Source organism: Podarcis muralis, chromosome 5, assembly GCF_964188315.1.
Source record: "Podarcis muralis chromosome 5, rPodMur119.hap1.1, whole genome shotgun sequence".
In the NCBI taxonomy this organism is placed as follows: domain Eukaryota; kingdom Metazoa; phylum Chordata; class Lepidosauria; order Squamata; family Lacertidae; genus Podarcis; species Podarcis muralis.
Genome location: NC_135659.1, coordinates 42,771,006 through 42,794,704, shown reverse-complemented (window position 1 = coordinate 42,794,704; position 23,699 = coordinate 42,771,006). Strand labels below are relative to the sequence as shown.

The window sequence follows — 23,699 nt, the reverse complement described above, 5'->3', positions numbered from 1 at the left end:
TCTTGTGTGTGCTTTAATTCAGATCCTGAGCAAGGAATATAAACATCAGCAAAGATAAGGCTGGATTTTTGAGAGGCTCCCAAAATGCATTTGCATGTTTTCCCCTTATTCCGAAGAATCAAATTGACCTTTGGCCTATGATATTTCTACACGGCTGCACTCCTTCTGCACTTGCTTTCAATTATTGTTTTATATTAAGAGGAATGGAACGGTTTGAATTAAAACTGCTGCATAAGAGAGTTCTCCAGAGGTTGTAGTAGTGGTGAACTCCACCCTTTTGGTTCACCCACGTCTGACAGCATTCAGTGTGAAACAAGTTCAGGCATTACTTAACTCACCTGGGAGGTTTAGGACTGCATATGTACTCATGCCCTCAGGTCACAGTTTGTTGTTTAAAAACAAAGAAGCATACCACATTATTAAGGGTCAATTTGAATTTTACCTTTATAGTAAGAGATAGAGGGGTTTTTTTGGGAGGGTGCTGTTTGCCTCTTGTTTTTTTATGTTAATAACACTGTAGTAGATTTTATTGTTTGAGTTTGTCTTTTTAAAAAGTAAGAAACAGATTGCTTATTGAGACATACTTAGGCTGCAATCCTAAACCCACATGCCTGGGAGTGAACCACATTGAACTCAGTAGGATTTACCTCTGAGGAGATGGGCTCATCCACTTTTCTGTTCAGTCTGTGACTTCTAGGCAAGAGGTTTTTCTTTTGTCCTGCTGCTTACCTCAGGAAAATCTGCTGTTTACTGCTGAATTGGAGCAAACATCAGCTGGATTTGCTGCAGATTGATGTTCGTTCTGATTCAGTGGTAAACAGTGGGTTTCCCCAGGGAAAGCAGCGAGACATAAGAAAAACCTATTGGACCCATGCCTAGTAGTCACAGTTCAAATGAAAGGAATCACAGGACAAAGGGAATTGTGGATGGACCCATTGTTAGAATCATAGTGTTGGAATTTATTTGTTCCTCTTGTTCAGTAGCTAAGGAACGAACATCTTTACATTGGCTTGATTGTCTGAGACTGTTTGGATTGAGTGGACAAGACTAATAGTGGGTCCAACAGGGAAACTGGTCCTAAACTTCTGGTTGCCTTGTGGGACATCTTCGGAAGAAGAAAATGCTGAGGAGTAAACCCTACACAAATCTGGAGTGACGTTCCTACTACAGTTGGATAGCGCCTTGCACACCTCCTTCCAGCACCTTCTGCAGCCAAGCTGGTGTGAAATGTATTGCTCTTCTTTCTTTTGGACCACACTAGCAAGGCTGAGAGGGGGGCGGGTCTTGTCCCTTTGGCAGCCCTAGACCTATATACACACTCCCTAGGCTTGCGCCCGGAGGAGATCACTTCAGTCCTACTAACACCCCGGAGGCACACTGCATTGTCTCTCAAAACAGACTGATGCAACAACCACCTGTTTTTAATGGGTTATCAAGAGTTTTAGTGTTTTAGTTTCTAGTCAAGCAGTATATAAATCTTGTTAAAAACAAACAAACGTTACCTTTAAAAAGATAATTCTTACCCAGTTATTTGAGTATTGTTGTCAGTACATGGGCATCGGAATTATGAAAATGATTTGAGGTGCTCAAGATTGATCTGCCCTTTGGTAGAGAAACACTTTCCATTAGCAGCTGCTATGGTTGTCAAAAGAAATTTCTCTCGTTAGTTTAAAGATAACATTTTTTTTATTCTCATATGTGTAGTTTGACACTTGCCCTCAGTGATAAATGCACAAATAAAGAAAAGGAAGATGAATTTTGACAGCTTTCGACTAGCAAGAGTCATCTTCATTATGAATAATTTATTTCCTCTTGTATCAGACATCTGTCAAATATCAAAGATGGTGGCCAGCACTGTTTGGTTCTGTACTTTCAGTCTTTGAATAAAGCTACACAACGTTTTTAGAACAGTCAGGCTGCTCTAGAAGTACCCTTCCTGTATATTTTGTTCAATCATGTGTATTGACTGCAGTGTTTAGTTGTAAATAACACAATTTTTAGAATCTAGCTATGCATAGCACTGGTGTGTAACTGGTCTTCATAATGTCACCAAGAAACCATCTGACCTGCTCCATGTTTTCTTTCTTAAAGTACCATAGATAAATGTGTGAATGTGCATGTGGTGCTTTAAAGAAAAATAATAATTGTAATAATTGGGCTAAATGTTTAAACTGCGAACAAAGAAGATCCAAGTTCAAATATTGACTCTGCCATAAAATTTGCAAGGTAGCAAAGCAACCTCCCAGCCTTATCCCCGCTTACAGGATTGCCCTAAATATTCTTAAGTAACATACATAAAACTGGGAGCACCCCAAAGGTTAGTCAGCCTGTCTGCAGTTAAGGTAGGTCTTTAGTTACATCCATTCTAGAATCCATACAGTGGTAATGCTGGGAGGCTGTTTACTGCTTTGCACATTTTAGGGCAGAGTCAAGATTTGAACTGGGGTCTTCCTGGTTCACAGTTTAGGCATTCAGCCCAATTATTACAATAGTTCTGTTATGCCACGCAAAGCGATTTATGTTTAGCAAATGGATCCTCGTATACATTTTTGGTGACGTAAAGCAATCAAACTCGTGGACTATTGCCCACGAACAGCTCAGCACACATAACAGCTGCAATGTAAAGCGTTTTCCACATGTAGCTGTAATATATAGGCTGGTTATGAGAGGACACAGTTCAGGAGGCCTGCAATTTGAATCCATCATAGGATGAATTTCGGGCTCTCGCAAATACGCAAGTTTCTGGAATTTTAAGATGTGGCTGTATGGATAAATAGAAGTCTTCATATTTTTCCAAAAAACAAAACACGTACTGTTTGTATGCTTTTGATTAGGTGAGCGTGTCCGTGGTTGCAATGGTGGTCTGTTTTCACCCAAATTGCACTCTGGATAACGTTGTTTGCTTAAAGATGTTAATTGAAGGTCACTTCCAAATTTGGGTGAAAGAAAGACTGCGAGAGAATTCCCAAAGATCAAAGGGTTCTGTTTATCTTGTTACATTGTCTTTGAAAACAATCTGGTTGTGTACAGTATCCGTTTCTGAAACTATGTCCAGTGTTAAATATAACATGGACTCTTGCCAGGGAGTGGCTGAAATTAGAGAAGATTAATTGCACATGTGGGTGTAGAAAATTGCAAGGGTGTTCTCCTACCCTGACAGGAAAACCTTTGACTTTGTGAAACAGCATGTCTGGTTGAAGAATACTCATAAAGTAGTGGGATAGTATTTTTCAAAAGTAGTGTATGGAATATTTTGTTTTAGGACGAAGAAGAATGCTAGGTTACCATGCAGATGTCTGAAAAATTCTAATCTTTATGGTCTTGTGGAATTCAAGGATTTCCTGGAATTTTTTCTAGTAGACACAGGGAGTTTGTACCCAGTAATATTTTTACAAGGCAGGGCACCTGATGTTCACCTGTCCCTTATACTCAATACAGCCCCCTGCTTCACCAAGGTTCTCTTGAAGGTTGGGTGACTCTCTGTGGAACACTATGGGATATTTCATGGAGGGCTGCAATTGACAAGGGGGCATTCATGGAAATCGGGTGCCCCTCCTTCAGCTAGCGGAAAGCCACCATTGGGTATGGCCTGGAGATCTCTGCAGAGGCAGAATAGACTGGGTTCATTACATTTTGTATAGGCTGTCATTAACCTTTGACACATGACTCTTGATATTTGCTTGGGAGTTGAGGTGCACCCAGGTGGCTGAAGATTCCTTCATTATTCAGGCCTCAGGCACTTTTCTTTTTCTGGCAAAAGTGACATAGGTACAAGTCAGGTTTGGATCCTGAGCTGTTTAGGACTTTGTATGTTGGAGACTACACCTTAATTGTTCACTAACTGAGGTCACTATTGGCAGCACTGACTACAGCAGAATACCGTCTAGGGCATAAAATGTTGCACTTGGTAGATGAAGCAATGCTTACCACGTTAAAACAGTGTCATAGCTTCCTGATTTCGGGGAATATTTTTCATTAGGTGTTGTCTTCTCAGATATCCTCCTGTGTAGTTAGTGGGCAGTGGTAACTTCTGATCTTCTGAAACTGCTCTTTTAAAGAGAATCCATGAAGGTTTGGTCTTTCAATGGCTAACAATCACAGTAGCCGAATAAAGCCTTCATTGCTAAGAGTCTCTGTGCCCCTGAATATCAGTAAAGGTAAAGGACCTCTGACCATTAGGTCCAGTCGTGACCGACTCTGGGGTTGCGGCGCTCATCTCGCTTTATTGGCCGAGGGAGCCGGTGTTTGTCCGCAGACAGCTTCCGGGTCATGTGGCCAGCATGACCAAGCCACTTCTGGCGAACCAGAGCAGTGCACAGAAACGCCGTTTACCTTCCCGCTGGAGCAGTACCTATTTATCTACTTGCACTTTGATGTGCTTTCAAACTGCTAGGTTGGCAGGAGCAGGGACTGAGCAACGGGCGCTCACCCCGTCGCGGGGATTTGAACCACCGACCTTCTGATCGGCAAGTCCTAGGCTCTGTGGTTTAACCCACAGTGCCACCCGTGTCCCTATTGAATATCAGTAGATAGAGGTAATTTCGGGGGTGGGTTGCCTTTGTGTTCTACTTATGAGCTTCATAGATACACCCGGCTGGTCAGTGGGGGAATTGGAACACTAGATGAGATGAAATCTTAGCACAACCCACTAGGTGTTCTTTTTGTGTTCTCTTCATTTTTATTTTATTTTTCAAAACTTGAGAAAGGTCTGAGTTTGTCTTTAGTCATTCAAAAAATAAATACAAAAAGTTGAGGAGCTGGCACTGTGATTTGGAGCTGTTTGATTTATTGATGTTAATTATGATCGTTTCTAGGCTGCCATAAAACAGAGCCAAGATATCCTTGGTATACATGGAGTTCCTTGGTGAACCTGGAGTGCAGCAGCTGGATTACATCTGTTTCGGTATTTCCTAGGGTGCCTGCTTCCCTTTTTTGCAGAGGTTTCTTCTGACAAGTAGAAGAAACCCTGTTTCCTGTTAAGGATATACAGCACAGATGCAAACATTGATTGCATGCTGTGAAATATATTTTTGAGCGCTATTAAGTGAGAATTTTAGTAAAACCATGTCATACTGATACCATATGCCATATTTTAACTTATACGAAAGCATCATATAGACCAGTGGTTCTCAATTAGCTAAGAACTGCGGACCCCCTGTTTTTCAGAAGCCAAGCCACTTTTGAAAATTCCGTTTCCCGTGGTTTTTGTTATGTGAATGGTGCCACGGGCTGCCTGGATGAGTTACACAGACCCGCCCCCCCAATTGGGAACCACTGAAATAGACAACAGACTGAATCAGTAAGGTTGTTTTCCATATGGAAACAACCTTCCCGTACCCAGATCACCATTTGGTTCCGAAAGCAAAAGGGGAAGGGTGGGAATCGACATTTATAATCTGAAATCTGTTCCACAAAACACCAGCAGAAAGTATCAGCTGATACGAATTGTCAACATCCCAGCTATATTGTTCTGACTTCATCCATTTATTCAAATATTATGCAAGTTTTTTAAAGGAAGGCCTTGGAGGGAGCAGCACCAAAGAAGGTCCATCCCTGTCTAAAATCTAATGTCCCGAATCCTAAATACATGTGCTTGAAATCCGAGAATTGCTTCAAGGTACAAGTACTTAGATTTCAGTTCATGGTTTAACAAATGGGAAGTGACTCTAAAAAGGAGGGGGACAAAGTATAAAACCGAATCTGTTGCTGCTTAGTCCTGTCACTTATGTGCTGTTTCCTATTTATTTACATGATCCAGATTTCATTCATTCATTCGAATATTTTTCATTCATTTTAAATCTTCTCTTCAACTGAGAAAGGCTCCTGGAGTGGCATATGAATATTAATAATAGTACAGCCTCTGAAGTTTACAATCTGAAATACATGGCACAGAGGTTAAAGGGATTGGGAGGAGCAAGGAAAAAAGAGCAAACCTGGGCACTGGATCTTCGTTACAAAATTCTTACAATGATCGATTGGAATGGCAACAGTTCCAGGAAGGAAGGAATGGAAATTTGCTGTCCCTCAACAGAGCTGATACCTGTTTCCCTTCTCACCCTTGTCTTAACCAGCTTGCCTCCCCTCTCCCTTTCCTTACTGGCTAAGGGTACAGTCCAGTGTCTTTGTGCACTGGGCTGAGAGGGACTTGTATTGGCCAGAGGTGTCTCCCCACCCAGCCCTATCAGCCACCGTTTCTTGAGTCATACCAGCTGAAGATGCAGGCAGAACTGCCGCTGGGAGGGTACCCCCCACCCCCTGGTGGCAGCCAGTGGAAAGCTCCAAAATGGGGTACTCCAGGGGCAGGAGCCAGCCGTGCTACTGTCATGTGATAACAGACACACCAGTCAGCATGTTCAGCAGGGCTAAGGATGTGTTCGTGGCCCAGCTGCTCCATTAATGGATTGGCCCTAAACTCCTAATTGCCTTGGGCGTCTGTGGTTTTCTTAGCTAAACCTTACTTCGAAAGCTTGGACCAATGTAGTATTTGTTTCCCTTTCCCCAGAGCCTGCCTTTACCATTCTGTATTCTCTCTCTTCCCCAGTTTGTGTGTGTGTCATAGCTGTCAATTGTTCCCCTTTTTTAAAAGGGAAATTTCCTTATTCTGAATAGGTTTCCTCGCAAGAAAAGGGAAAAGTTGACAGCTATGGTGTGTGTCTGTGAGAGGGAGGGAGGGAGAGAGGGAGGGAGAGAGAGAGAGAGAAGAGAGAGAGAGAGAGAGAGAGAGAGAGAGAGAGAGAGAGAGAGAGAAATTGATGCTCCACAGTGAATAAAAAGCTGAAGGCAATAATGGACAGGACCAGTGCCATTGGAGTTTTATGTAATGATACTTAACTGATGTTAAGTACAGTGGTGCCCCACAAGACGAATGCCTCGCAAAACGAAAAACCCGCAAGACGAAAGGGTTTTCCGTCGCGGAGGCACTTCGCAAGACGAAGTTCCCTATGGGCTTGCTTCGCAAGACGAAAACGTCTTGCGAGTCTCGCCATTTCCCCCCCGCTTCCCCCCCCCCTTTTCAAAGCGGCTAAGCTGTTAATAGCCTTTTAACAGTTTAGCCGCTAAGCCCGCTAAATCGCTAATAGCGCTAATCCGCTTAGCCGCCAATGGGGTTGCTTCGCAAGACGAAAAAACCGCTAGAAGAAAAGAATCGCGGAACGGATTCTTTTCGTCTTGCGAGGCACCACTGTATCAGCTGATACCTGGAAGCTTTATGCCTCTCATTTATAAATCTGCTTGTGAAGGATGGCTCTGTGTATCCAAGTGTTCTTTGTAATGCAGCTGGTGATGTTGACTGGCCTGCAGCAAACTTATCCCCTCTTCTTTTCTCCTCTGGCCAATCCCCTGGTGCCTCCATTAGACACAAATGACATCTACCCATGCCTTGTATCTGTAACTGTAATGCCGGCTCTTCCTGAAATGAATATGCTTGTCATTAACCGTAGTGCTGTAGGGAATAGTTGCTGCTTTTTACATTCTTCCATGTGATGACCTGTGGCTCTTTCAAGGCTTCCACAGCACCAACGCCCAGTTCTATTTAAAACAAAGGCTTGCCAGAGGGTTTAAATGTGCTGAATGTTCTGTCTGGGACGACATTGGGTGGGGTAGAGGGAATACTGGTACTTCTATAGGTCTGTGCTGAAGCAGCTCTAGGCTTCTTTTGTTACATAGCCATCCTGTGTGTTGAAAGCCCTGTCTCCTGCCAAAGGTTCCTTTTGTTCCTAAAACTTTTACCACATACTGCCCATATTTTTATCCATACCCGCAGGGATTTCCTCTTACTTTTTTAAAAGCATGTTTTTGTGCTTATGATTTTTATTCTCGTGCTTCTATTATGACTGACTGGAACAGCGAAGGTCTGCACCCTTCCTTGTAAAGGTGCTTGCCACCTTTGTCCCTCTGCCTTTTGAGGCAACTCCCAAGCTCCTCCAGAGGTTAAATCTGTGACTCAGTGATCTGCATGTTGCTGCTTATAGTCTTCTGCTTGCAGTTTTCTGAAATAATAGGGGTTTCTCTCTTGCAAGGAGATTAAACACAGTGTTCTGAGGTAGCACACGCAGTTTCCTGGCTTGGGTAAACAGCCACATTCAAACAAGAAAACCGTAGACATGGTTTTCCTAAGAGCGGCAAAACACAGTGCGTAGTCAAACTTAATGCATCTTGGAAATACAAATTCCAGTGCCTTGTAAAATATGCTACATGAAGGCTGATGTTCTTAGAAACCTCAATTCAAGGCGTTGTTTGCATAGCCCTGCCTTCGGTTGTCTTCATTTTTGGTGTGTCCATGAGTCAAGTCACTCCACTGCTGTCAAAGATGTATTTCCTGCAGAAATGTATCTAAAGAATTATATATATAATTCATAAAGCACATTACAAAATAAGTTTCATGTGGGCTGTATCTTTCCCATATTACATGGTGGCTGCAATTGCAGGAAGAGATGGTGTCAGCTTTAGATTCTAGGCCTGTGGTAAATCCAGCCTGACCATGTCCCTTTGGTTGTGAGTAGTTGCTGCAATGTTGGAATGTCAAACTTGCCACCTCTCTAAGCAGTGACTGACAGCCCCATACAGCATGTTTTTAAAAGGTTAGTGATCTCAGGGATGGTGATCAAGATTCTTTACCCAAACCCTTTGTTCTCATGACTGAAGAAAAAACTTGAAAAGGTGGGATCAGATCTGAAAAGTGAAACATTAAGAATCTCTTTTTATGGCTTTCTGTATTAAGGATTTATGTTCTTGCCCTCCTGTTTTGCATAGAAAACTTTTAAGCGGCTATATATTGACTGCTGGAATCCCATCAATATACTGGGAATCGTCAAGTCAAAGACAGACATCTCAAACAGCTGAAAGTGAAAGAGGGGATCCAGTATTTATAGTTGTTTTTGTTTGTATAATTGAAGAATGCTTAGTTCTTCTTTAGAGTTTTGATCTAAACTGTTACTGAATGTTAAAGGAGTCTTTGGGTCCTGTAAGAGTTTTGCCTGAGTAGATAGGGAGGTAGAGTTGATAATGAAATGTAACGTGAGTTTCTTTTCCTCCACAGATCTCTGTGTACTTTGGTATGTAAATGGACATACTCTTCGGAGAAAGGCTGGGATGATAGTTTTTGGAAGCTGGTTGGATTGGAAGATTTGGTGGCAAATAACTATGCAAAAATAGGTAAATGTATATTACCTACTTCCTCTAATTAGGTAATAGCCCAGTTCAGACACAGTGGGAAACAGTGGTTTCCTGTTAGGAGAGCATGCTGTGGCAAGCCGTGCATTTGTGTAGTTCTCCCTCTACTGCATGAGAAAAGGGCTTTGAAACTTAACCAAACCTTAATCTTGGTTTGTTTTAACAAGCCACAGTTCCCTTAGGCCTGAAATAACAAGGAACTGTGTCTACTTAAAAACAGAACTTTCAATGTCTTATCGTATGTAAAGCAAGGGAAGGGGAAGCACTTGAGCCTGATTCTCACAGCCTGATTTCCCATTATATGTTTTGGCAATACTATATCTATCAGAGGACTGCTTTAAAAGTGAGCAATTTTGGGTGCACCACGACAATTTGTCCTTAATTATGCACAACACTAATTTTCAAAAGTAGGTGGTTTAGGTTTCCCTGGGGAAATGTGGGCAGATGTTGGGTGAGAGAGACTTCCTGAAACTTCTTGCTTGCCATCAAAATGCCCCTCTCCTAATCTAGCAATAGGTGAAAAGGGGAGCATTCTGGCATTTTGATGCTTTCCTTAGGAGGGCTGCTCCAGAACCAAGACTCTTTCACTCTTGGGCTTGTGCATAATTAGTTCTCTCTTAATAGCAGGGGGGGGGGGGCAAAAGCCAGCCTTCATAATTCGTATCATTTACATTAAACTCCCCATAGTACTGCTTCCACTGGCAACATTCATTTATCATATATCCATTTGTGTCTGTGTATAGGTTTGTTTGTGTGTGTGTGTATCTTTGCTGCCTAAGCACACTTGACTGGATACAAAGCAGATCTTTAGACCAGTGGCAAGGAATATGCAAACATCATTATTTTGCTTTAGTTTGTTATACCCCTGCATGTGCAATGCTGCTAATCAACAGAATCAGCAAGCTTAAAACAATGTGCTAAACTCAACTCTTGGCTTGTCCCACACTCCTTTCACCAGCTTGTTACACTATCTTTAAGTTGCTGTGAACTTTCCTGAAGCCTATGTATAATTAGAATTTTAGACTTGCTAATTGCAAGATTCTTATAGCAGATTTCCATTAAAAGACCGTAATGTTCATTTACTAGAAATTTTCCAGGATAGCATTATTCAAGTTTCCTTGTTCAGTTAATGGACTTTTAATGGCTGTCCTAAGCAGGCATGCCATTAATGAGAACATTAGTGTAAAAAAGAACCCCAAACCCCTCATCCCTCAAAGTTAATTACCTGATTCTCCCCCCCCACACACACACCGCCACTTAGAGAACAAGTTTCTATAACAGTTTAATGCAGCAGCACTAAATGGAAATAATTTGATATCAGTAATGAAATCCATAAAGTTTCAAAAGAGATGCATTAGGTGTCGAAAAATTACTTTTTACAACTGTAGGTAAAAAAGGCCCTTCTGTACAATTGTCAGGGACTGGCTGGTCACTGAGGAGTGGTGGGAGATTCCAGCTGCAGAACCGCATAGGGAAGCCTCAGAAGAGGAAGGCTCTGAGCTGGGGGAGTGGTGTTGGGACAAGGAAGACAGATCAGAGGAGGAATGGGGGGATGCTGCGCAAGTAACAGGGTTGAGAGAGAGAGAGAGAGAACACTGCAGATGTAGAACAGACAGCTGAGAAGGAGGTGGTGGCTTAGGCTGTGACAGATTCACAGGAGCCTGCAGGTCCTACTGTGTTTAGCTCTTCTTCCCCCTTGTCTCTGAGAACCCAGAAGGTTCTGCATCTTACAAAGCAAAGAGCCCAGAGAGCCCAGAGAGCCACTCCCTGGCGTAGCTTAAGAGTGCTAGGAAGATAGCTGGATTTAAAAGAGGCTGAGGAGGAAGTGGGAGACTCAGGTCGTCTTTACTGGGACCAGTCGTACCCTAGGTTTCTCTGTGTATATTTTGTATCCTTAATTAAAGAATTATATTTTCTATTTGTCTCTGACGCTCTGTAGTACAATATCCTCTGGCAGCAAATCTTGCCCTCTTCTCTATATGATGTGTCCCTAAGAGAACAGGTTAGCTTCTACTGCATTCTTTGTGGGATGTGCAGAATAAACCTTGATGGCTCAACCTTGCTTGCTTCCAAAAGTGACAGGAAGCCATCCTTGGCTGTAGTTAGCAGTTGCAGGGCAGCACTTAGGATAGATCCAGGGGCGGAGGAAGGGGGGTGCGGTGGGTGCGGGTTGCCCCGAGTGCCACCACTGAGGGGGGTGGCAAAACGCCGGGCGACACTAATTGCGGGGCCTGCATTGTGCCTGAGCCACGCATCTCTCTTGGGAGAGACATGGTGGCTTGGGCGTGCGCAGGCTCTGTGCTGCCCAAGTGGTCTGCCCGCTGCCCCCCCCCCAGCTATAGGGTGGCTGAGTGGGAGGAGGCAGGCAGACTCCGGAGGTCCCATGGTGCGCCCCGCACCGCCCCTGGCTCCCAAGTGGCTTCCTCCGTTGCTGGATGGATCTCATAGACCCATTGGTAGTCTGCTCCCCCAATGCTATAAACAAGTCCAGTGCTTCTTGCTTTTCCCACCCAGCCCTGGCCTGAAGTGGCAGGTGGTGGCGATGACTATTCCTGCTTCCATACAGGTGTTGGGCAGAGCCTAGAGCAGGAATGAGGGGGCAAGGATCCCTTTCTGACAACCTTGCAAGCTCTGAACCTAATCCATTGTTCTTCCTGTAGCAGAGTATAAGCAAAGTCTCCTAAACCTTTAGAGTTTTTGAGATTTTCTTTTTGCTTTAATGCAGCCTTGGTATTACCAGATGCACCTTTTAGAATCCCCTCCCCCACCTCCCACCCCACACACTAAAAGAGTACAAGCAGTAAATAAATGTTTTAACAGAAATTTGAGCACCCTAATGGCTGACGAGCCCCACGAAGAGAAATTTTTAACATAAATTATTTATGAAGTGCAAGCTAAGGATTGAATACAATATTTATATAGTGCGTTTCAAGGACAGGGAAAAGCTCCCCCCCCCATTCCCCCCCCCAAAACAACTAAATGTGCATGTTGCCAACGAGAGCAAAATCTCTTTAAAAACCTGACAGTTCAATACAGGGAAATTAGGATGAGAAAAATGAAAAACCAGCAATAATAGGACACCAATTTGAAAACCACCCTTTTATACATTCGGGGATTCGGGGGGGGGATCATTTCTTGCTGCTGCTTAAATTGCAAACACACACACACACACACACACACAGACAGACACACGTAAATTCCAGGACTCTTTGTTCAGTTCTTGTTTTGTTTTTGGATTTGCGTTGTCAACCATAACTCACCTCACAAGATATATATATATTTAGCAGATAAAATGTAATAAGTTACATCCAGTCTGGCATCCTGTTCTCTCAGTGGCCAACCAGGCATCCTCAGGAATCCTGCAAAGTGAACCCGAGTGCAATGGCACCCTCCCCACCTCTGATTCCCAGAAACTGGTAGTCGAGGTAGAATATAGCAATCGTGGCAAGTAGCCATTGATAACCTTATTCTCCGTGATTTTGTCTAATCTCCTTTCAAAGCTATATGTTAAGGGTATAAAATTAAGTTTTGAATTGCTATGAACTTTATACAGTGGTGCCTCGCAAGACGAAAAGAATCCATTCCGCGAGTCTCTTCGTCTTGCGGTTTTTTCGTCTTGCGAAGCAAGCCCATTAGCGGATTAGCAGATTAGCGCTATTAGCGACTTAGCGGGCTTAGCGGATCAGCTGATAAGCGGCTTAGCGGGCTTAGCGGATCAGCTGATAAGCGGCTTAGCGGATCAGCTGTTAAGCGGCTTAGCGGATCAGCTGATAAGCGGCCTAGCGATCAGCTGTTAAGCGGCTTAGCGGATCAGCTGTTAAGCGGCTTAGGGGCTTAGCGGATCAGCTGATAAGCGGCTTAGCGGCTTGGGGAAAAGGGGGGGGCAAAGGGAAAAAAACCTGCAGGAACTCGAAAGACATTTTCGTCTTGCGAAGCAAGCCCATAGGAAATTCGTTTTGCGAAGCACCTCCAAAACGGAAAACCCTTTCGTCTAGCGGGTTTTCTGTCTTGCGAGGCATTCGTCTTGCGGGGCACCACTGTAGATTAAATCCATGTGTTTTCGTAGTAGAAAAAGGTGGCTCATGAAAGGGGAAATTCTCACAAAAAAGGACACTAGCATTCATGTTTTCTGGTGATGAAACCCGTGGTGTTATGGTATTATATAACCTACATTAATATTAACTGTTCCAGTTGCTTCCACATGAGGTGTGCTTTGCTGTGCTGAAGCATTGCTTTTCCATTATTACCTGAAAAGGAAAGGTTGACACCAATTAAATTATGTCATTGTGTGAACAGAACAACTTTCACTCCACCAAACATAATTTCACCCTCTTTCTCCCCACGCCCCTAAATTTGCTCCAGAGGGTGGGGTCGGGGAACTCCCAGAACAGATTTGATATGGTGCACGGGAAGCAAAAGGGAGGCAAAGTTTTGATGCACAAGCAGAAATCCATCTGCTTACACAATTACTTCTCTGGATATAATAAGTCAGTAAAGTCTTGTCTACCGCCTCCCTACAGGAACAGGAACTGACAGTGAGACAATTGAAAAAAACTTACTCATTGGTAATCCACCCGCTATGATAAACAGAAAGCAATAAAATGGGAAGGACTGTGTACTTTTATTTAAAGGTACAGGAGTCCCCCAAAGCATCAAGGGTACTTTGCATTGCTACACTCGTCAGGCTGTTGCTGTGATTGCATAGCACTGTACAATGGAGTCACATCATATGCGGATTTAACTTAGGCAAATTCAACTATGCATGGTCAACCAAAAAAACCAAAAAGTGCTCCACAGCAGGACACCTGTCCCTGTAGCACAGCGGTTCTCAACCTGTAGTTCCCCAGATGTTGTTGGACTACAACTCCCATCATCCATGAGCTCTGGCCTTGCTAGCTAGGTGTGATGGGAATTGTAGTTCAACAACAATTGAAGTCTGGGGACCCACAGGTTGAGAAAGGCTGCTGTAGCACATGGAAAGGCAGCGAGGAACTCCTTCGTTTGCCTTGTTCCCCCTTTCCTCTGCCAGGACCCCATCCAGTTTAAGGATCCATTCCAACCTTTTCCTTCTGCCTCAGTGACTAGGACCTGCCTGCCTCCATCTCTCTCTACCTCCCTCCTTAATCCTCCCTTTAAAAATAAAATAAAATTCCTGGATTTCTCCCCCTTGAAGCTCTTTCCACCTGCCCTCCAGTTTTGCCATGGAGGAGAAGAAGGGAAGGTCTGCCCCTTGTCAGTCAGTGCCTACCACAGTCCCATCAGTGGGAGGAGAAGGTGGGAAGGCCTCTCTCCCTCTCTCACTGATTCATCCAGTTCCTTCTCGCTGGCTTTAGGGAGGCACAGAGACCAAGGTTGGAATAGGCAGAGGCACAGGAAAACAAGCAGTGGCATCTCGCAGCCAGACAGGGGAGGGAGAGTAATTTGGAAGGAGAATGTATGTTACGGATGATTTAAGGTAATGCTAACTGTACAGTACATGATTTTCCCCTTAAGCACTGACTTTGGAACACAATCCGCACAAAAGATGTACAAGATTTGCTGCAAATCAAGGTGGGGGGAAAGAAAACATAGACTGCAAGAATTTTACATTGTCGTTGTCTGGGTTCTTCATAAAGAGTAAGCAAACAAGATTGCCAATTCCAGAGAAAATGGCTAGTGGGGAAGCAACATCTGTTAAATTTTCATGAACTATAGATCTTTGAGGTGCTGAAGGCTGCAATCTGTTTTTTTAAATGGCCTGATAAATTTTCGTCCTCATTCTCATACTTAAGGGGCTACTTAAGGGACCAAATAATGATTTTTCACTGAATAGCAAGGCTTTATGCATTGCCTGGTCCTTCCCCCACCACTCCCAAAGCAATGTGCATTTTCCCCAAAGTAGAAAATGTTGTAGATATGATATAGCTATTTCTGGGGTTGTCGGTACCTTATATTTTAAAAGGTAACACAAAGACTCCTTTATGAATATATTCCCACTAAATATGTGATGAAACTATATACTTTCAGGCTTCACTTGGAATTCAAAACAAATCTCCACAAGTCTTGAAAACAAACATTTTTGTGTGGGGGGAAATACCACTTCTAAATAAACCCTGGGCCTGCCTTGTCACCTATTGCTGAGGGAGAAATCTAATCTGAGTCTTGTATTCTCTCATGCTCCTCTCTCCTTCCATCCCAAAAGGGGGAAAATAAGAAGTGAAGGGTTTATACCATATTGGCTCATTTGAACGTAGTCCCTCCCTAACCAGCTGTGCTTTGAAAGAATAGTGGAGAGAGAAGTTTGGTTTCCTGTTTGTGATCCTGTATTTCTGCATGGTGGACTCCCGCTCCTGGCTATATTTTAATGGAAACAACAGATTTGTATGTGAAAGAGTCCTTAGCAGTTGGAGGGGGGATTCATAAAACAAAGTGCCTTTATGAAAAAAATTGTGGCTCTCAAGTGAGTGTTCCTTTCAAGTATGTTTTATTTAAAGGCCTGACTCATATGGAGTGTATTTCTTTGGGCCCTTATGGGATGAACATTGCAAGCAATGCTTCAAAAATGCTGGCGTTGGTTTGGCTTCCTGTAATTTTGCCCCCACGTGAATTTCATGATGGCACAATAGTGCCATTGCCATCATGCTAAGACGCATCCTATGGTATCTCCCGTCTGTGTAGGTTGTTTGTCAACTACTGTTTCGGAACACATTTATTATTACATTTTCCCCTTGCAAGCATGGTTATGATCTTATGATCTGCTCCGTAGCATTGTAACAATGAGTGATGTTCTGAAGCTAAAATTATGCCTATTTAAACTTTCCCTTCCTGTTTAGAATAAAGTGCAAGGGCACTTTTTCAAAATACATGCCAGCTCTCATTTTTAGTAACTGTCAAAGATGAATTGTTTCAGTGTACATGCTGCCTCTAAGCATTATGCACAATCCATTGTATATTATGTCCCACAAATGCTTTTGCAGGATTTAGCTAAATGTCTTTTAAGCGTAGCAGGAATAATCATTCTGCAGTAGAAGTGTTATACCAGTTTCTTATTACCTTTCCTGGGCATTGAGGTGAGCTGAATTTAAGTAACATATAACAGCATCTTCCTATTTACTTTCTTAAACCCTACAATGCACTAAAGCTACTTGTGGCTGGGACACACATTCCCTTAAGACACTTAGAAGGACACTTGTAACGTGAATGTTATTGGTACACAATTATATTAGAGCATGCTCCATTAACAGTAAAGATTACGTCCGTCAGGCATGCACATACCGGTATATAAAAGTATAGAGCTCAATTCAAAGCTGCATTCAGAAAAACATGGTAAAGTCTTGGCTTGTTTCCTTGTTTTTTGCAGGTACAGGGTGCATTACTTCACGACTTCCCCTTGCTCCGCCGACAAGTTCCTCAGGCTTATAACTTGTTTCGAACCTTCTTCACAAGCAGAGTGAAGGTTCTATAGTGAAACTGCATTTAATCCATTTTTGGATATTTGCATATATAAAAGTATGCACACATACTGCCTGCATCCCATGTGGCTGCTCATGTTTAAGGAGGGTGGAATGTACACACCCTTTTAACCCTCCGTTTGCATAGACTCTTTGGCCTGAAAGTGTGTGCATTGTCCCTAACTTTCCAAGTACAGGATTCCCTGGGTATTCACAGACTTTCCTTAGCTTTAGCCTTAGAGTTTACTGGGTTGACGAATAGTCCTAACTTAGTAGGAACCTAGCACAAAAAGACGACTTTGGCATAGTATGCAACATACAGTTCCAGTCAGTTTAGTTGCCAAAATTCAATGGTGGTTACACTAGAATGCATTTACATCTTTATGTCACATTAGTTAAGGAAGAGAAGCCCTTTCCTCTTCATCCCCTTTTTGTATTTTCCACCTCCTCTCCATCTTTGAAATGTGGCAAATTGCAGTTTCACATAAAACACAACTGGCTCTGCATGACAGGTTAAAAGCAGCTTTTGAAGGACTGAATGTGTCATAGCTGAGTCAGCTGTACTGCCTTGCTCGGTTTTCCCTTTGTTATTTTTTTTTTTAAGGGCCAACGAGCACTAAAACTTCCAGTTCCATTCAATATTAGTATGACTTTGGACCTTGCGATTAAGTTACTCAGGCTGAGTAAAGATGTATTCTTAACCGCCTAATGTTACGTCTGGTAAATAGCCGGTTGCCGTGACAACTGCCTGGAAAGGTGGTGGGTCATTGGTACCACATAACTTTCTTTAAATCAAACATGAGCAAATTCCGGAACTAGTCTTTAGGATAAAAAGGAAGGAAAAGTTTCAGACAGCTTTTTCCTTTGGTAAACTTATTTCTCGCTTAGTGGGTAGGGGGCACGGAGTTCTCTTCTAAAAATCCCAACCAGACGCGTGTGGGAAATTAGGATTAGAGCACAAGAGTACTCTTCGCTCCTGTTCCTAGCAAATGGTGTTGCTGTTGTGAGAGTGGATCAGACTTCCCTTTCTTCTTCTCCCCACTGCTCACTCTGAGAATCTGCTCCAGGTGGTTGGGGGAACAGATTTTGGGGGCCAACAGGAGGCTGCAGGGGGAAGGAACATAGGAAGCTGGCTTACAGTGAGTCAGTCCACAAAGGTTCACAGAGAACTCAAGAGAATACTTTCAGGTATACAGTGGTACCTCTGGTTACGTACTTAATTCGTTCAGGAGGTCCATTCATAACCTGAAAGTTTTCTTAACCTGAAGCACCACTTTAGCTAATGGGGCCTCCTGCTGCCGCCGCACCGCCGGAGCACGATTTCTGTTCTCATCCTGAAGCAAAGTTCTTAACCCGAGGTACTATTTCTGAGTTAGCGGAGTCTGTAACCTGAAGCGCATGTAACCTGAAGCGTATGTAACCCGAGGTACCACTGTACATGAGACTAGCTTTAAAGAGTACAGAATATTAAGCTGATTTCTTAGAAAGAATTGTAGTAGCTGCTTTTTACCCAGCCATTGAATACTATTGAAACTTCACTAATAGTCCTTTCGAAAACCACATGAGTGTAGCTTTGCAAATATAGCATCCATGTTTATCTTATTCCTGGATAAATGCAATTGTACTGTTGATACAAGGGGTAACATTGTTATGATAAACGTTACACAACATGCGCGTGTTTTAAAATTAAAAAGCAATATTATTGGTGCTTGGTAAATAGAATGAAGGGCATATCAGGTCAGGGAGAAGAGGGGAAAGGATCACTTTCAAGCACAGAAAAAGTAGCATTTGCCTCCCAACAGACTGAACATAAAACAAGCCTTGCTGGGTCAAAGAATCCAGCACCCTGTTTTTTACACTAACCAACCAGCTATGTTTGGCAAGCAGAAACTGAGCTCTGCCCACTTGTGATTACCAACAACTGGCATCCAGAGACTAGGGCTGGGCGATACATTGATTTATCGTCCAAAACCAGTTTGAAGTTCCCATCATGATAATTGTTTCATAATATTTGAGTTGGCAATATATTGTGAATCACAATGTGTATAAGGGCTAGGTGATCGGCATCGCAATAACTAACCAGCTAAACATTGCGATAACTCACTAGCTAAACATTGCAATCTACCACAATGATAAGGGATACCTCTCAGTCTTCCTAAATGACAATATTACCAATTATCACACACTCAGTTTCATCAGCAGGCAAGCAAAAATGAATCCCAACAGAACTTTTGGTTTGGGGCTTGGCTACCAAATGGTTGTATTCAGGACAATCTAAAGTACGGCAATGAGTCATAGTGAATATAGTTAACCTGGGACTGCCAGATTGCCAGCAGGCCTACTAGGAGGCAGAAGCAGCAGTGGCAGAAACAGCTTGCCATGACCGCGGTATGTGTTGACAGTAGTGGCAACAACCTGCAAGGCCTTACGGTTGCGGCACAATGAGTGGTGGCCTGCGAGTCCTTGTGATGGTGATGGGAAAGGTCAGCAGTAGTGGTGGCAGCCTGTGAGGCCTCACAACTGCAGCACAAACAGTGGTGACCTGTGAGGCCTGGTGGCAGTGATAGAGTGATGGCAGTAGCGGCAATGGCCTGCAAGGACTCACGTCAGTAATGGGACACAGCAGCAGTAGCATCCTGCGAGGACTCACAGCAGTGACAGGAGGCGGCAGCAGTAGCAGCAGCAGCTTGCAATACCTTGCGGTGGTGACAGGGAGTGGCGGCACCCTGCAAGGCCTCACAGTGGTGACAGGAGGTGGTGGCAGTAACAGTGGGATGCATTTGGCTTGCCTGTTGATGAAAGTGACCTTGAGGTGATTGTTAATATCATCATCAGTTTTAGACCCTTAAGTAGCAGCAGTTTCCAGGACATTGTCCCATTCATTTCTGTGTAGTTCCTTCCTTATTTCTGATATCGTTATATATCAATATATCATGATGTTTAGCTGGTGATATATCACGATGTTGAAAACCAGTTATTGCTCAGTCCTGCCAGAGACACATTGCTTCATATACCGCATAGCTATATCATGACTAGTAGCCATCCAGGTTGGCGGCCGTCACAATGAGACTAGTGAATTTTATTTTGTTTTTCTCCTTTTATTTTCTCAGGAAATGAAGTTCTCACTCCAGGAGCTCCAGTTGGAAATGGTCTGACGTCAGAGGCTGCTGAAGCCCTTGGCCTTGCTAAGGGGACTGCAGTAGGCGCGTCTCTCATTGATGCACATGCTGGAGGAATAGGTATTCTCTAAAAGGGTAGCTGTTTTTTCTCTGTTCCACTTCCATATTAAAAGCAGAGACTTGTGCTGCAAAGGCTACATTCCATATGCATTTTCAGTATTGGTTGCTAGGTAGGTATAATCAAGTAAGGAAGCCTTATAGCACGGGAGCCTTTAAAGGGAGCTATTATGAGGAATATGACAGTATGTATAAAACTGTTCTGGTATGTTACCCTGGACAACACGGCTAATCTGTTCGGGATGTGGGGGAATAGAGAATCCTGGCTGCATGTAGGAGACTGGATTAAATAGTTTTTGAGAGCAATTGCTGTCCTACAAGTCTCTGATCGTGTGATCTTGCTCGGTGCATCCCAACAATTTCCATCTTCTGTTAGCTTGAAATACATTGGCAGCCTTTAGATTTGGGAAAAGGCAAGGCTGCAAACCTCCTGGTTATGATCTTGAAGTCTGAACGAAATAGCGGAATTTAAAACAAGATAAAAATCCTTATATGTTGACTTGTCCTTTGCTTTGTCAGCCTTTGCTCTTTGACATGCTTTATGTGTCAAGTGTGGAAACACAGCTCCTTTTACCAGTTTGCCACCTACTAGTTTAACCTAATGTCAGCACAACTTACAGGCCTTGCTTCATGAGTCGTAGCATGGAAGTTTATACGTGGAAGGTGAGGAGAGTTAGACATTGGGTACGCTAAGCAGCGTTACAGAGGATTCTGTTATGTTCTGTGGTTTGGAGCAGACCTTCCCATTTTGCACACCTGCCTGACCTACACGCGGCTCACAATGTAGATCACTCCAGTGTGTGGAAGGGAGGGAAGGCAACTTTTCCAGCTGAATATGTGTGTGTGGGGGGGGGATATTTCCTTCAGAAATTCAGAATGGAGCTGCCCCTCTCTTCAAGATAAGAAATTCCCAAGTAAAAACCAGTTTCACATTTTGATAGCTGGGACGTAACCACAAGAGAACAACTGTACCAAAGCTCTCCCAAACATACATTCCAAAAACAGAGTGTACTACTTTTAACAAACTAATATCAGTTAGAAGGATTAATAAGAGGCTGTGTTCTTGGCAACCCCAGCCAAACGTGGCCTCAGCAAAGGGCAGGGTATTTGTTTTGCACTACTGCAAGTTTATGTGAAGTTGATCTGAATGCAAACTCAGGGATATACAGAGAAACCACAGTGGAAGAGGCCGGAGCATATGAGGCCACTTGATTTTAAATGCCAGATATGAACTTAGGTTTTGAATGCTAAGCCCCATGGGATGAAAATATTTGCCCACAGTAGACTCAAGAGATTTGATACTCTCTCCATAATAGACACATTAAATATTTTAATGTGCATTTCATTAGTAATCCGATGTGATTCCCTTTTCAAACTCTGCCTGTTTTGGTATGGAAGGCATGTGTGTGTACGTGTGTTTATTTTAGAGACGGAAGATGCCATGCCAGAGTTTAGGGCTACTAAAAATCTTCCCAGCTGTTTTCCTTTTCACATGTTAATTTTGACATTTGGTTAACCCTCAGAGAGGCCACTGCCTGTCAAGGTGGACAGTTCTGAGCCAGATGGACTAATGCTCTGACCTACTCTTAAAGCTGCTTCCTAGGTTCCTGCACCTGCAAAATGCAGGGGAAATGGCATGAGGACCAAACTTGACATGACGTGGGACATGTAAATAGCAGTGAAATTAGTGTTTGATTTTTTTGGGGGGAGGGGGAAACAAGAATAGGGGTGGGATGGGGTGACTATTGTCACCACAACAGTACACGAAGAGGGAAGGCTTCATTCTTTCCTTCCATCATGCCTCCCCACCAAAGAATATTGTATCTCATACTCCCTACTTTGAACCTTTGAAGGGAAGCTTACACTGTTGCCAATGTGAGCATCTCTTCCAGGATACACGTGTGTGTGTGTGTGTGTGTGTGTGTGTGTGTGTGTGTGGCAGGAACAGAAAGGGTTAAACCTTCCCTCCCACCATGCTGCACTCCTAACAAAATTAGGGAACCAAAAAAGGAGAGGAAAGGCATTGAATAGAGAGGAACTTAGGAAGGAAGTTGCCTTATACTAAGTCAGACCATTGATCCATCCAGTTCATTACTGTCTATAAGGTAAGGTAAAGGTAAAGGACCCCTGGACGGTTAAGTCCAGTCAAAGGAGACTATGGGGTTGCGGTGCTCACCTCACTTTTCAGGCCGATGGACCCGGTGTTTGACCGTAGAGAGCTTTCCAGGTTGTGATGGAAGCCAGAACGGTACCTATTTATCTACTTGTGCTGGTGTGCTTTCGAACTGCTAGGTTGGCAGGACCTGGGACAGAGCAGCAGAAGCTCACTCTGTTGCATGGATTTGAACCGACAACCTTCCAATAGGCAAGCCCAAGAGGCTGATGTTTAGACCACAGCGCCACTCATGTCTATAGTGACTGTCTGTCTATAGTGACTGTCAATAGCACTCCAGGGTTTCAGACAGCAGTCTGTCCCAGCCCTACCTGGAGATGAATAAAAATAATAATAATTTTATTATTTTTACCCCTGCCCATCTAGCTGGGACTAAAGCAGATACTCTCCCTCTGAGCAATGGCCTTTTCCCAAAGGAATAAACCTAAGAGGAAAAGTTCTCATAGTGCCCAACATATTTTATTGCTGCTCAAAAAAGGTTTCAAAAAATCCGGACAAGCAGTATAAGGTAGGCAGATGATTAGAAATGCAGAGCAGGAAGGAATATAGAGCTGAAGCAATCCTTTGCCAGCCTACTGCCAGCTTCTTCCATTTTTAGAATGGCTGGGAAGCTGGAACCAAATGAGACAGGATGCAGCTGGGTCTCGTTGGCATGTTTCTCACAAGCCCAGGTGTAAGGCAGTCTTGAGCTGAATTCTGTACATGCTTAGTTGTGGGTAAATCCCACCTGGAAAACGAGTTTAATTTTCCTTGCTGTCGTTTTGCCTTTGGACAATCCATCCCACAATTTCTTTTGAAAGGAAACCAAAACTGAGTAAGAAGGCATTCTACCAGCCCAGTCTGGTGCAGCATGTGGAGGACTGAGGAACTTGCATCTGGAATCTGTGAAAATTCTGTTTGCCCTCATAAATGTCAGGTTTTCATTCACTTCTCAACGTGTGTGGATTTGTGATGAGCCAGGTATACAAAATTTGGTGGTTAAAAACAGTTTAAACAAATTACAATCACAGGAATAAGGGGGCCCCTAAAAACATCTATCTCAGGTGTCAAAGACCTGGCGAAAGAGGTGGGTTTTCTCAGGATTTCAGCTCTGTGGCAAACACCAGAGTGTACAAATGCTGCCACAAACTCATGAAGACTTCTTGACTAAAGTTCAAGGACTATGAAGGCAGCATTCATTCTACTCAATGCACATTTTCTATGCGGTTACTATATATTTTGCCATGTGACTCATTAATAACAATGTGATGAATACACATTTCTTCAAGTTGAGATTAACCTTGCTTAACGTGACATACACATTTTGAAATACATAAAGGGTTTTAAACATCCTTGTACACTTCTAAATATAGCACATATTTGTACAGGAAATTCCTTGTAGATATTCTCTATGCAATACCCTTAACACAACGTGGAATATTTGCTTGGGCTCACGGTAAAATAAAGAAAGCTGAACCATTAGCAGGAAGTTCTAATTGTTTCTGTTCTTCACAAAGGAATAAATCTCATGTGCATATGATACATCTCTTGCATGACCCTCCAGTTATGAAGAGGGTATCTTTCACCATACCTACTGGGAGTGATTCACGTTGATGCACAGACATCAACGAGACAGTAGTGGTGATCAAAATATTTTGGAGGCCCCTGTACTCACGATAAATAATTTGTTTAATTTCTTAAGAGAGATTG

At 43.2% G+C, this 23,699-nt stretch overlaps 1 protein-coding gene across 6 annotated transcripts in view; it reads left to right on the top strand.

The window, feature by feature from the left end:
• The window catches only part of FGGY (FGGY carbohydrate kinase domain containing), a 162,576-nt gene that overhangs the window by 42,204 nt on the left and 96,673 nt on the right, over window positions 1–23,699 (top strand). For all 6 annotated transcript variants that reach the window (XM_077928691.1, XM_077928690.1, XM_077928689.1 and 3 more), the window contains 2 exons: window positions 9,038–9,153; window positions 19,712–19,840. In XM_077928691.1, coding sequence (XP_077784817.1) covers window positions 9,038–9,153; window positions 19,712–19,840 — 245 coding nt within the window. The remainder of the gene's footprint in view (window positions 1–9,037; window positions 9,154–19,711; window positions 19,841–23,699) is intronic.